At 49.4% G+C, this 15,172-nt stretch overlaps 1 protein-coding gene across 1 annotated transcript in view; it reads left to right on the forward strand.

The window, feature by feature from the left end:
• col16a1 (collagen, type XVI, alpha 1) overlaps positions 1-15,172 on the forward strand; it is a 414,952-nt gene that overhangs the window by 343,352 nt on the left and 56,428 nt on the right. Inside the window, exon 46 of the mRNA XM_063033604.1 lies at positions 9,837-9,926. Coding sequence (XP_062889674.1) covers positions 9,837-9,926 — 90 coding nt within the window. The remainder of the gene's footprint in view (positions 1-9,836; positions 9,927-15,172) is intronic.

Here is a 15,172-nt window from a genome sequence, read left to right on the forward strand (position 1 = left end):
GCACAGGCTGGGACGGACATGGACACACACACACACACACACAGACAGTTTACAGTTTACCTGGACGGTCAAATTTCTGAGTATTAGAACTGAGGATAGTGCTTATTGTCCAATTGTCATCTGCACAAGCACATGTACACATGCTTGCATCAAAAGCATCATAGACACATCACATCAGAGACACAACATTAACAATAAAAACACAAAATCATGCAAGAAGCAACACAATTAAAACAAAAAAGAGTTGATTGGAGTGTGCAGTTGTTATAGTGTTGCTGTACTGAGGTAGTGACCAGGTTAGTTCAAGGACTGTAGCTGTTCTTGAACCTGGTGTTGTGGGACAGACACAAAATGCTGGAAGAACTCAGCAGACCAGGCAGCATCTGTGGAAAAAAAGTACAGTCGACATTTCCGGATGAGACCCTTTGGCAGGTGTTGTGGGACTTCAGCTTCTATACCTTCTGCCTGAAGGTATCTGTGAGAAGAGAGCATGTTTATGGGGATAGTGGAGCAATCATTACCCTGGCTCTACATTTTCTAATTCTCCTGGTGTCCTTTACATCTTGCTGCTGGCACCCAGAATATTGTGTGCTCTTTATGGTTGTAGTTGTGTGTGTGTGTGTGTGTGTGTGTGTACGCATGTGTGTGGAGGGTACGGTGGGCTGTACTTGGGTGGGTGTATGTGTGGGTGGCAGTGTGCAGGGAGGGTATTTGGGTGGTGGGGTGTGTCGGGGGGGGGGTGTATTTGGGTGGAAGGTGTGTATATAACCATATAACAAGTACAGCATGGAAACAGGCCATCTCGGTCCTTCTAGTCCGTGCCAAACGCTTACTCTCACCTAGTCCCACTGACCTGCACTCAGCCCATAACCTTCTATTCCTTTCCTGTCCATATTCCTGTCCAATTTTTCTTTAAATGACTATATCGAACCTGCCTCAATCACTTCTACTGGAAGCTCGTTCCACACAGCTACCACTCTCAAGTTTCCCCTTGTGTTACCCCTAAACTTTTGCCCCCTAACTCTCAACTCATGTCCTCTTGTTTTAATATCCCCTACTCTCAATGGAAAAAGCCTATCCACATCAACTCTATCTATCCCCCTCATAATTTTAAATACCTCTATTAAGTCCCTCCTCAACCTTCTACGCTCCAAAGAATAAAGACCTAATTTGTTCAACCTTTCTCTGTAACTCGGGTGCTGAAACCCAGGTAACATTCCAGTAAATCATCTCTGTACTCTCTCTATTTTATTGACATCTTTTCTATAATTTGGTGACCAGAACTGTACAAAATACTCCAAATTTGGTCATACCGATGCCCTGTGCAATTTTAACATTACATCCCAACTCCTATACTCAATTCTCTGATTTATAAAGGCGGGCATACTAAAAGATTTCTTCACCACCCTATCCATATGAGATTCCACCTTCAGGGAACTATGTAGCATAATTCCTAGATCACTCTGTTCTACTGCATTCTTCAAAATAGGACAACCATTTACCATGTATGTCCTATTTTGATTAGTCTTACCAAAATGTAGCACCTCACACTTATCAGCATTAAACTCCATCTGCCATCTTTCAGCCCACTCTTCTAACTGGCCCAAATCTCTCTGCAAGCTTTGAAAACCTGCTTCATTATCCACAACGCCACCTGTCTTAGTAGCATACTTACTAATCCAATTACCACCCCATCATCCAGATCATTAATGTATATGACAAACAACATTGGACCCAGTACAAATCCCTAAGGCACACCACTAGTCACCAGCCTCCAACCTGACAAACAGTTATCCACCACTACTCTCTGGCATCTCCCATCCAGCCACTGTTGAATCCATTTTACTACTTCAATATTAATGCCTAACGATTGAACCTTCTTAACTAAGATTCCATGTGGAAACTTGTCAAAGGCCTTACTGAAGTCCATATAGACAACATCTACTACTTTACCCTGGTCAACTTTCCTAGTAACCTCTTCAAAAAATTCAATAAGATTTGTCAAACATGACCTTCCATGAACAAATCCATATTGACTGTTTCTTATCAGACCCTGTCTATCCAGATAATTATCTATACCATCCCTAAGAATACTTTCCATTAATTTACCCACCACTGACGTCAAACTTACAGGCCGATAATTGCTAGGTTTCCTCTTAGAACCTTTTTAAAACAATGGAACAACATGAGCAATATGCCAATCCTCTGGCACCATCCCCATTTCTAATGACATTTGAAATATTTCTGTCAAAGCCCCTACTATTTCTACACAAACTTCCCTCAAGGTCCAAGGGAATATCCTGTCAGGACCCAGAGACTTATCCACTTTTATATTCCTTAAAAGCACCCGTACTTCCTCTTCTCTAATCATCATAGTTTCCATAACTTCCCTACTTGTTTCCCTTGCCTTACACAATTCAATATCCTTCTCCTCAGTGAATACCGAAGAAAAGAAATTGTTCAAAATCTCCCCCATCTCTTTTGGCTCCATACATAGCTGTCCACGCTGATTCTCTAAGGGACCAATTTTATCCCTCACTATTCTTTTGCTATTAATATAACTGTCGAAACCCTTTGGATTTATTTTCGCCTTACTTGCCAAAGAAACCTTGTATCTTTTAGCTCCTCGAGCACCTCATTTACTCCACGCTACCTGTATTTATTGTCGATATCTCTCTTTTTCTGAACCGCTCTCTCAAACTTTTAACCTTTCCTTTCAAACTAACAGGAACATAAAGATTCCGTACCCTCAAAATTTCACCTTCGAATGACCTCCATTTCTCTATTACATCCTTCCCATAAAACAAATCATCCCAATTCACTCCTTCTAAATCCTTTCGCATCTCCTCAAAGTTAGCCTTGCTTCAGTCAAAAATTTCAACCCTGGGTCCAGACCTATCCTTCTCCATAAAATATATTGAAACTAATGGTATTGTGATCACTGGACCCGAAGTGCTCCCCAACACATTCCTCCGTCACCTGACCTGTCTCATTCCCTAACAGGAGATCCAACACTGCCCCTTCTGTAGTTGGTACCTCTATGATGTGCAGCAAAAAACTATCCTGCGCACATTTTACAAACTCCAAACTATCCAGCCCTTTTACACTATGGGCTTCCCAGTCTATGTGTGGAAAATTAAAATCTCCCACAACCACAACCTTGTGCTTACTGCAAATATCTGCTATCTCCTTACAAATTTGCTCCTCCAGTTCTTGCTCCCCATTAGGTGGTCTATAATACACCCCTATAAGTGTTACTACACCTTTCCCATTCCTCAATTCCACCCAAATAGCCTCCCTAGATGAGCCCTCTAATCTATCCTACTGCAATATTATCTCTGACAAGCAATACAACACCTCCCCCTCTTGTTCCTCCGATTCTATCACACCTGAAGCAACGAAATCCAGGAATATTTCATTGCCAATCACACCCCTCTTGCAACCATGTTTCACGAATAGCTACCACATCATACTTCCAGGTATCAATCCATGCTTTAAGTTCATCCACCCTTCTTATAATGCTCCTCGCATTAAAATAAATGCATTTAAGTAATTTTTCACCTCTTACTCTCTGTTTATCACTAACAGTGCAAACAACTTTATTTTCTTTTTCTTCCCTCTCCCCTGCATCTGTTCCTACACTCTGGTTCCCCTCCCCCCTTGTATCTATTTTAAATCCACTGGAGCCTCTCTAGCAAACCTAACTGCAAGAATATTTGTCCCCCTCCAGTTCAGATGTAAACCGTCCCACCGGAACAGGTCCCACCTTCACTGGAAAACTGCCCCATTATCTATGAATCTAAAGCCCTCCCTCCTGCACCATGTCTTCAGCCATGTGTTGATCTGCGCTATCTTACTATTTCTAAACCTGCCTTCACGTGGCACTGGAAGCAATCCTGAGATTGCTATCCTGGAGGTCCTGTCATTTAACTTGGCGCCTAACTCCCTAAACTCACCTTTCAGGACCTCCTCACTCTTCCTACCCACGTCATTGGTCCCTACATGGAGCACGACAATCGGCTGCTCACCCTCCCTCTTGAGAATACTGAGAACTCGATCCGAGATATCGCGGACCTTGGCACCAGGGAGGTAACAGACCATCCGGGATTCTTGATCTCTTCCACAGAACCTCTTATCTGTCCCCCTAAATATGGAATCCCCTATCACTACTGCTGTCCTCTTTTCCCTCCTTCCCCCTGAGCTGAGAGTCCAGTCTCAATGCCAGAGACGCAATCACTGCAACTTGTCCCTGGTAGGTTGTCCCCATCAACAGTATCCAAAACAATGTACTAATTATTGGTGAGAACGGCCGCAAGGGTGCTCTGCTCATTCTGTCTATTCCCCTTCCCTGTTCTGACAGTCACCCAGCTACCTGTCTCCTGACTCTTAGGGGTGACTATCTCCCTGTAACTCCTGTTTCTGCCTCTGCCGCACAAATGATCCAGATTTCATCCAGCTCCAGCTCCAGTTCCTTAACCCGGTTTGTCAGGAGCTGCGGCTGGATGCACCTTTGACAGGTGTAGTCATCAGGGATGATAGTGCTCACCCTGACTTCCCACATACTGCAAACTGAGAACTCAACTGCCCTAACTGCTGCCTCCATTTCCTACTCTTAAGATAATTAGATTTATTAAAGGAACTTGCCCAGCCTTACCTCACTGGGAGCAAGCTCATCCTCAGCTTCTGCTCGCCGAAGCCCCTCGAGCCAAAGTCTTCCTACTCTGTCTCCCTCTACTCCATTGCCCACTCCGTCAATCTGCTCACTCTTTAACTCCCACGCTGCCTAACGGTCCGACTTTCACATGCTTGCGCAGTCGTGTCCCGTTCAACTGCCGAAGAAATGACGTGTGTGTGTGGCTGTGTTTGTGGGGAGGGGTGTTGTATTTGGATGGGTGCGGTGTTTGTGTGGGAAGATCTTTTTGGGTAGGTAGTGTGTGTGGGTGTATTTGAATAGGTGCTGTGTTTGTGCATGTGTGGGGGTTTGTTTGGGTAGGTGGGGTGTGTGTGAGTGTATTTTGGTAGGTAGGGTGTGTGTGGGTGTGTTGTTTCTGTGTGTGTGTATTTGAATAGGTTGTGTGTGTGTGTGTGTGCGTGCGTGTGGTTTGTGGGTGCGTATGTGTGTGTATTTGTGGGGTGTGTGTGCGAATACTTGCTCACAGGGTGCGTGTGAACCATCGAGTACAGTAGTGTAGTAATGCTTGTAGTTAGTGCATGCTGCATGCTGTAAGCCGCATAGTGCTCTCTGCTTACAGCTATTGCCGCTGGCTGGCCTTCTTAATAGAGTGTGAGAAGAGGAGCCGAGTGAGTAAGCCTCCTCCTGCCAGTACAGAGCCTCTCCACCACCAAGACTCCTGCAGTGCCTCCTCTGGGCCACACACAGAAACTGGGTATGTAACGGTCTCAGGCTAAACTGCAGGGGACCTCGGAGCAGCAATAGGCCCCAGAGACGTGGCGTGCAGGCCCACCACTGTGTGGACACGCCCTGGCGCCCGTCAACCACTGTCCCAGCTATGGGCAAATAGCCCCTCTGCCTTGTGGTAAGTCTGCTGAGACGAGGCTAAGGGAGCACACTCTGACAGAAAAGCAATGCGCTGGCGGTGCACAATAGGCGGGCCTTAACAGACCAAGGATCTGGCAGCCTCCTGCAACCAGGATGTGAGACTGGTTGTCCTGGGATCACCCTTGACACCGTGATTTACCTCATCATGGTGAAGATAGTGCTACTGGGGATGGTGCAACCCCTGTGGCACTTTAAAATCTTCCTTGCACAGGTCTCCACCTCTGACCACAGTGAACAATACCTGGACCTTACATATGGTTGAAGTCTGACGGCGATGGGGCGTCTGGCAACGGAAGCAGGTATGAATGGACTGGGAGCTCCTAGTCAGAACCCTGTATGGCAGCGACACAGGGTATTTGGTCGCTAGCCGCTGGGACTGAGTGGCAGCTGTTTTCGGCAGACCCCTTTGCGACTGAGCAGCCCTATTTAGGGACTGTATTGCTCACCCCAATTGGGGAAGGGCCTAGAAAAGGTGGCCTAAAAATTGCCCGTTCAATCACTCACCTGCATAGGTTACCGCGCCAATCAGGTTATTCCACTACTATGGTCGAAATAAGAAACAATACAACCTAAAACTGGCAACATGGAATGTAAGGACTCTCCTGGACTCGTATGGCATCTCTGACAGACCTCACCGGAGAACAGCCTTGGTCGCTGCTGAGCTAAAGCGCTACAACATTGACATTGCTGCCCTGAGTGAGACCAGGCTCCTGGGTGAAGGCTGTTTAACAGAGGAAGGGATGGGTTACACCTTCTTCTGGAAAGGTTTCCCCCCAGTTGGACAACATCTCCACGGAGTAGGATTGGCCATCAAGAACACCTGTTGGCATTAGTGAAAGACAAATGACCCTCCGTATCTCCCTGGCAAAGAAACGTTATGCCATGCTTCTCAGTGCCTATGCACCAACTTTGCCATCTGAGAATGAGGCCAAGGCTTTTATCAGACACTGGATGAAGCTTATTGCCAGATCCCTAAGAATGATAAGATCCTTTTGCTTGGGGACTTCAACGCTAGGGTGGGACAGAACAACAGGATATGGAGTGGAGTGCTAGGTAGGCATGGTATTGGCAAGGTGAATGCAAATGGCATGAGGCTACTTACTCTTTGCTCTGAGCATAACCTTACCATAACCAACACCATCTTTCAGCATAAGGCAAAATATAAGACCTCGTGGCTGTCCCCTCGCTCTAAACATTGGCACATGACCGACTTCATCATTGTGAGACGTAATGACATCAGGGATGCTCTCATCACCCATGCCATGAGAGGTGCAGAGTTCTGGAATGACCACCGTATGTATAATTGTGGCCAAGCTCCATATGAAAGTGCGTCCCCCCTTGCGCCTGCAAAAACCCTATAAAAAGCAGCTAATTGCAACCACCTGAGAAACACAGAAGCAAGAAGTGAGTTTCAACATATCTTAGCTGAGAAACAAAGGGAGCTGGAACCTTGTCTCAGCTCAGAAAATACCATGGAACAACAGTGGACCTATATCAGCTCTGCGTTCCATGAGGCAGCAGCCTAATCCATCGGCCATAAGAGCAGGAACTACCAAGACTGGTTTGACAATAACTCAGACACCAAGCACACCAGATAACGTTAGATAACCCAAAACCACCTATGGCCTAATAAGTCAATGTGTTACTCCCCTGAAAACAGCAGATGGTCTAACACTTCTGAAGAATCAGAAGACCATTCTGCTGAGGTGGGCTGAGCATTTTAACACCCTGCTTAATCAGGACTTTGAAGCAGACCCGACCATCCTGGATGAACTGCCTGAACTTCCTCCTAGCCACGACCTCAGTCTACCACCAACCTTCCAGGAGGTTCTATCAGCTGTCCATTCCCTTAAGAACAACAAGTCCCCTGGCACTGACATTATCCCTGCCGAGTTACTGAAGAACGGAGGGTGCATGTGTATGCGCACCCTCTACCAGTACATCACCAAGGCCTGGACTGATGAGAACATCCCACAGCAATGGAGAATTGCAAACATCATTGTCATTTTTAAAGAGAAGGGTGACAAGGCCATCTGCGGCAATAGTAGGGGCATATCACTGCTTTCTTTTGCTGGAAAGGTCCTGGCTAAGGTGATGCTTCAAAGACTCATCAGCAACATCACCGAGTCAATGCTGCCTGAATTGCAGTGTGGATTTAGGAAGAACAGGAGCACGATCTACATGATCTTCACAGCCCAGCAGCTTCAGGAAAAGTGCCGGGAGCAACATCAGGATCTGTTTATGGCCTTCATCGACCTCTCCAAAGCTTTTGACACTGTGCACAGAGAGTTCTTTTGGGATGTCCTCCTCAGGTTTGGCTGTCCCAATAAATTTGTTAAAATGCTCCGCCAGTTCCACGATGGGATGAATGCTCAGCTGACCATAGGAGGACAAGAGTCCGAGCCCTTCATTATACGCACGGGGTGAGGCAGGGGTGTGTACTAGCACCAATGTTCTTAAACATCTTCCTCTTGTGTGTTACCAAGTTTCTCCACAATGAGATTGAAGACAGCAGCGGTGTGGCAGTGAACATCAGATTAGATGACAACCTCTTTGTCATCAGGAGGCTCCACTCAACCACCAAACTCCGTAGAGAGCGGGTCCTGGAGCTGCAGTATGCAGACGACTGTGTTCTTGTGGCCCATACTCCGGAGAATCTTCAGACTGTCCTTGCTGTGGCGCTGAGAGCATATAGCAGGATGGGTCTGACTGTCAATACCACCAAGACAGAAGTGGTTTGCCAATGGAGTACCAGTCTCCCATCCACTCTACCTGCCTTCACTGTTGGTGATGAAAAGCTGTCAGTAGTGCCATCTTTCAAATATCTGGGGATCATTCTCTCTGAGGATAGTGGCATTGACAACGACATCCAGAGCCACATTAAACAGGCATCAGCTGCCTTTAGGAGACTCCAACGTAGAGTCTTTCAGAACAGGAGCCTTCGTCCCTCCACAAAGGTTGCCATATACCAAGCGGTATGTGTCACCACCCTCCTTTATAGCTGTGAAGCTTGGGTAACCTACAGCTGTCACATCAAGTCCTTGGAGCGCTTCCACTTAAGCTGCCTCCAGCAGATCCTGGGAACTACCTGGTGTGAGCGGGTGCCTCACACCGAAATACTTGTAAAGACCAACTGCAGGAGTATTGAGGCCATGATCACTCAGCGTCATCTGCAGTGGCTGGGGCACGTGATAAGGATGCCCCCATGTCGGCTACCCCGCAGAGTGTTATACGGCCAGCTACATCACAGTCGACGCTCAGCTGGAGGGCCGAAGAAGCGCTACAAGGATCAGATGAAGAATGCTTTAAGGAAGTGCAAGATCAAACCCGAGGACCTGGAGGATGTTGCTGCTGACCGTACCACTTGGCGACAGCTGTGCAGGGACGGGGTTCATATTCTGGAGATGGAAAGAACAACCAGAAGACAGCAGAAGAGAGCCAGGAGAAATGCAGCCATGGTTGCCACCACTACCACATATACATGTCCCACCTGCAATAGAGCTTGTGGGTCCAGGATAGGACTGTATAGTCATCAGAGATCTCACCGTTAAAGGAGGGGACATCCTCATCGGATTTCAATGGACAGCCGAAGAAGATGATTTGTTTATGGGTGTATTTGGGTAGGTAGGGTTTGTGTGGGTCAGTGGTATGTGTGTGTGTATTTCAGTAGGTACTGTTTGTGCGTGGAAGTATTTGGGTAGGTGGGGTGTGTGTGTGTGTGTGTGTGTGTGTGTACTTGGGTAGGTAGGGTGTGTGTGGGTCGGTGGTATGTGTGTGTGTATTTGAGTAGGTACTGTGTGTGGAAGTATTTGGGGAGGTGGGGTATGTGTGTGTGGGTGTATTTGGGTAGGTGGGTGTATGTATCAGTGTGTGTGTGGGTGTATTTGGGTAGGTAGGGTGTGTGTGGGTCAGTGGTGTGTGTGTGTGTGTGTGTGTGTGTGTATATTTGGGTAGGTAGGGTGTGTGTGGGTCGGTGGTAAGTGTGTGTGTATTTGAGTAGGTACTGTGTGTGAAAGTATTTGGGTAGGTAGGGTGTGTGTATTTGTGTGTGGGTGTATTTGGGTAGGTGGGTGTGTGTATTTGTGTGTGTGTGGGTGTATTTAGGTAGGTGGGTGTGTGTATTTGTGTGTGGGGGGGTGTATTTGGGTTGGTGTGTGTGTGTATTTGGCGCAGTTCTGCTCCTGGATATTCTCCAACGGGGGAATGGTCTATTCACATCAGAGGTGCACTGGCCATCAAGAATGCCACTGATCACCATTTATTCTGTGTCTTACAGCTAAATGACAGAGACTGTGGGTATCCAGGGCCTCCTGGGATGCCTGGGATTCCAGGTGAACCTGGACTGTCTGGAATGAAAGGAGACCAGGTGAGACCAGGGGGGCTGGTGGTGGAGTTTAACCCTTGGGAGGACTGTGAAAGGGAACAAACAATGAAAAAGATGTAGTTGCCTTGGCGTCAGGTCCTCTGCCAGTGAGCCTTGTGCTTGTTCACGCAGTTTAGGACGACCATTGTCGGTAACAGGCCATTTGGCAATGTTCATGCTCCACTCAAGACTCCTGTCTTCTTTCATATCTACCGCATCGTGTGTCCAAGTGATTTTGTTCCTCAATCTCAGATCCACTCTGGCTAAACATGTTTTTCTGAATTCCAGATTGGATTTCCTGACAATTCCCTCATACTGACACCTCAAGCTATCTTCTTCCCCAAAGCAGGATCACTCGATCCGTATCCACTTCCTCAGAACACTTCATCATTTTAGAGACTCCTCAGCTGACCTCACTAATGAAGAAATATCCCAGTCCTCTTCCACATATTTCTGGGATCATCCTTGCAATTCTGTCACATCCAGTGTGCATGGAGATCCCTCTGTCCCCTCACCTCTCCAGTGTGCATGGAAATCCCTCTGTACCCTCATCTCTCCAGTGTGAATGGAAGTCCCTCTGTCCCTCAGCGCTCCAGTGTGCATGGAAATCCCTCTGCCCCCTCATTTGTCCACTGTGCATGGCCTCTGTCCCCTCACCTCTCCAGTGTGCATGGAAATCCCTCTGTCCCCTTGCCTCTCCAGTGTGCATGGAAATCACTCTGTTTCCTCGCCTCTCCAGTGTGCATGTAAATCCCTCTGTCCCCTCGTATCTCCAGTGTGCATGGAAATCCCTCTGTCCCCTCACCTCTCCAGTGTGCATGGAAATCCCTCTGTCCCCTCATCTCTCCAGTGTGCATGGAGATCCCTCTGTCTCCTCATCTCTCTAGTGGGCATGGAAATCCCTCTATCCCCTCACCTCTCCAGTGTGCATGGAAATCCCTCTGTCCCCTCGCCTCTCCGGTGTGCATGGAAATCCCTCTGCCCCGTCACCTCTCCAGTGTGCATGTAAATCTGTCTGTCCCCTCTTCTCTCCATTGTGCATGGAAATCCCCTTGTCCCCTCATCACTCCAGTGTGCATGGAAATTCCTCTGTCCCCTCGTATCTCCAGTGTGCATGGAAATCCCTCTGTCCCCTCGCCTCTCCAGTGTGCATGGAAATCCCTCTGTCCCCTCGCCTCTGCAGTGTGCATGGAAATCCCTCTGTCCCCTCGCCTCTCCAGTGTGTATTGAAATCCCTCTGTTTCCTCACCTCTCCATTGTGCATGGAAATCCCTCTGTCCCCTCGCCTCTCCAGTGTGCATGGAAATCCCTCTGTCCCTCAGCGCTCTAGTGTGCATGGAAATCCTTCTGTGCCCTCACTTCTCCAGTGTGCATGGGCTCTGTCCCCTCACCTCTCCAGTGTGCAAGGAAATCCCTCTGTCCCCTCATCTCTCCAGTGTGCATGTAAATCTGTCTGCCCCTCTTCTCTCGATTGTGCATGGAAATCCCTTTGTCCCCTCATCACTCCAGTGTGCATGGAAATTCCTCTGTCCCCTCGTATCTCCAGTGTGCATAGAAATCCCTCTGTCCCCTCATTTCTCCAGTGTGCATGGAAATCCCTCTGTCCCCTCGCCTCTCCAGTGTGCATGGAAATCCCTCTGTTTCCTCAGCTCCCCATTGTGCATGGAAATCCCTCTGTCCCCTCGCCTCTCAAGTGTGCATGGAAAGCCCTCTGTCCCTCAGCGCTCTGGTATGCATGGAAATCCTTCTGCTCCCTCACCTCTCCAGTGTGCATGGGCTCTGTCCCCTCACCTCTCCAGTGTGCAAGGAAATCCCTCTGTCCCCTCATCTCTCCAGTGTGCATGTAAATCTGTCTGCCCCTCTTCTCTCGATTGTGCATGGAAATCCCTTTGTCCCCTCATCACTCCAGTGTGCATGGAAATTCCTCTGTCCCCTCGTATCTCCAGTGTGCATAGAAATCCCTCTGTCCCCTCATTTCTCCAGTGTGCATGGAAATCCCTCTGTCCCCTCGCCTCTCCAGTGTGCATGGAAATCCCTCTGTTTCCTCACCTCTCCATTGTGCATGGAAATCCCTCTGTCCCCTCGCCTCTCCAGTGTGCATGGAAAGCCCTCTGTCCCCTCACCTCTCCAGTGTGCATGGGAATCCCTCTGTCCCTCAGCGCTCCAGTGTGCATGGGCTCTGTCCCCTCACCTCTCCAGTCTGCATGTAAATCTGTCTGCCCCCTCTTCTCTCCATTGTGCATGAAAATCCCTTTGTCCCCTGCAGTGTGCATGGAAATCCCTCTGTCCCCTCATCTCTCCAGTGTGCATGGAAGTCCCTCTGTTTCCTCATCTCTCCGGTGTGCATGGAGAATCCTCAGACCCCTCGCCTTTCCAGTGTGCATAGAGATCCCTCTGTCCCCTCATCTTTCCAGTGTGCATGGAAATCCCTCAGTCCCCTCATCTCTCCAGTGTGCATGGGCTCTGTCCCCTCACCTCTCCAGTGTGCCTGGAGATCCCTCTGTCCCCTCACCTCTCTAGTGTGCATGGAAATCCCTCTGTCCCCTCACCTCTCCAGTGTGCATGGAAATCCCTCTGTCCCCTCGCCTCTCCAATGTGCATGGAAATCCCTCTGTTTCCTCGCCTCTCCATTGTGCATGGAAATCCCTCTGTCCCCTCGCCTCTCCAGTGTGCATGGAAATCCCTCTGTCCCTCAGCGCTCTAGTGTGCATGGAGATCCTTCTGTCCCCTCACCTCTCCAGTGTGCATGGGCTCTGTCCCCTCACCTCTCCAGTGTGCAAGGAAATCCCTCTGTCCCCTCATCTCTCCAGTGTGCATGTAAAACTGTCTGTCCCCTCTTCTCTCCATTGTGCATGGAAATCGCTTTGTCCCCTCATCACGCCAGTGTGCATGGAAATTCCTCTGTCCCCTCGTATCTCCAGTGTGCATGGAAATCCCTCTGTCCCCTCACCTCTCCAGTGTGCATGGAAATCCCTCTGTTTCCTCACCTCTCCATTGTGCATGGAAATCCCTCTGTCCCCTCGCCTCTCCAGTGTGCATGGAAATCCCTCTGTCCCTCAGCGCTCTAGTATGCATGGAAATCCTTCTGCCCCCTCACCTCTCCAGTGTGCATGGGCTCTGTCCCCTCACCTCTCCAGTGTGTAAGGAAATCCCTCTGTCCCCTCATCTCTCCAGTGTGCATGTAAATCTGTCTCTCCCCTCTTCTCTCCATTGTGCATGGAAATCCCTTTGTCCCCTCACTTCTCCAGTGTGCATGGAGATCCCTCTGTCCCCTCATCTCTCTAGTGGGCATGGAAATCCCTTTGTCCCCTCATCACACCAGTGTGCATGGAAATCCCTCTGTCCCCTCGCCTCTCCAGTGTGCATGGAAATCCCTCTGTCCCCTCGCCTCTCCAGTGTGCATGGAAATCCCTCTGTTTCCTCGCCTCTCCATTGTCCATGGAAATCCCTCTGTCCCCTCACCCCTCCAGTGTGCATGGAAATCCCTCTGTCCCTCAGCAATCCAGTGTGCATGGAAATCCCTCTGTCCCCTGACCTCTCCAGTGTGCATGGGCTCTGTCCCCTCGTATCTCCAGTGTGCATGGAAATCCCTCTGTCCCCTCACCTCTCCAGTGTGCATGGAAATCCCTCTGTTCCCTCATCTCTCCACTGTGCATGGAGATCCCTCTGTCCCCTCATCTCTCTAGTGGGCATGGAAATCCCTCTGTCCCCTCACCTCTCCAGTGTGCATGGAAATCCCTCTGTCCCCTCGCCTCTCCAGTGTGCATGTAAATCCCTCTGTCCCCTCGCCTCTCCAGTGTGCATGGAAACCCCTCTGTCCCCTTGCCTCTCCAGTGTACATGGAATTCCCTCTGTTTCCTCACCTCTCCATTGTGCATCGAAATCCCTCTGTCCCTCAGCGCTCTAGTGTGCATGGAAATACTTCTGTCCCCTCACCTCTCCAGTGTGCATGGGCTCTGTCCCCTCACCTCTCCAGTGTGCATGGAAATCCCTCTGTCCCTCAGCGCTCCAGTGTGCATGGAAATCCTTCTGTCCCCTCACCTCTCCAGTGTGCATGGGGTCTGTCCCCTCACCTCTCCAGTGTGCAAGGAAATCCCTCTGTCCCCTCATCTCTCCAGTGTGCATGTAAATCTGTCTGTCCCCTCTTCTTTCCATTGTGCATGGAAATTCCTCTGTCCCCTCGTATCTCCAGTGTGCATGGAAATCCCTCTGTCCCCTCACCTCTCCAGTGTGCATGGAGATCCCTCTGTCCCCTCATCTCTCTAGTGGGCATGGAAATCCCTCTGTCCCCTCATCTCTCCAGTATGCATGGAAATCCCTCTGTCCCTTCACCTCTCCAGTGTGCATGGAAATCCCTCTGTCCCCTCGCCTCTCCAATGTGCATGGAAATCCCTCTGTCTCCTCATCTCTCCAGTGTGAATGGGCTCTGTCCCCTCATCTCCCAGATGTGCATGGAAGTCCCTCTGTTTCCTCATCTCTCCGGTGTTCATGTAGAATCCTCAGACCCCTTGCCTTTCCAGTGTGCATGAAGATCCCTCTGTCCCCTCATCTCTCTAGTGGGCATGGAAATCCCTCTGTCCCCTCACCTCTCTGGTGTGCATTGAAATCCCTCTGTCCCCTCGCCTCTCCAGTGTGCATGGAAATCCCTCTGATTCCTCGCCTCTCCATTGTGCATGGAAATCCCTCTGTCCCCTCGCCTCTCCAGTGTGCATGGAAATCCCTCTGTCCCTCAGCGCTCCAGTGTGCATGGAAATACTTCTGTCCCCTCACCTCTCCAGTGTGCATGGGCTCTGTTCCCTCATCTCTCCAGTGTGCATGGAAATCCCTCTGTCCCTCATCTCTCCAGTGTGCATGGAGATCCCTCTGTCCCCTCATCTCTCTAGTGGGCATTGAAATCACTCTGTTTCCTCATCTCTCCAGTGTGCATGGAAATCCCTCTGTCCCCTCGCCTCTCCAGTGTGCATGGAAACCCCTCTGTCCCCTCGCCTCTCCAGTGTGCATGGAAATCCCTTTGATTCCTCGCCTCTCCATTGTGCATGGAAATCCCTCTGTCCCCTCGCCTCTCCAGTGTGCATGGAAATCCCTCTGTCCCTCAGCGCTCCAGTGTGCATGGAAATCCCTCTGTCCCCTCACCTCTCCAGTGTGCATGGGCTCTGTCCCCTCACCTCTCCAGTGTGCATGTAAATCTATATGTCCCCTCTTCTCTCCATTGTGCATGGAAATCCCTTTGTCCCCTCACTTCTCCAGTG

The sequence above is a fragment of the Mobula hypostoma genome, chromosome 26 (genome assembly GCF_963921235.1).
Source record: "Mobula hypostoma chromosome 26, sMobHyp1.1, whole genome shotgun sequence".
Classification (NCBI taxonomy): domain Eukaryota; kingdom Metazoa; phylum Chordata; class Chondrichthyes; order Myliobatiformes; family Myliobatidae; genus Mobula; species Mobula hypostoma.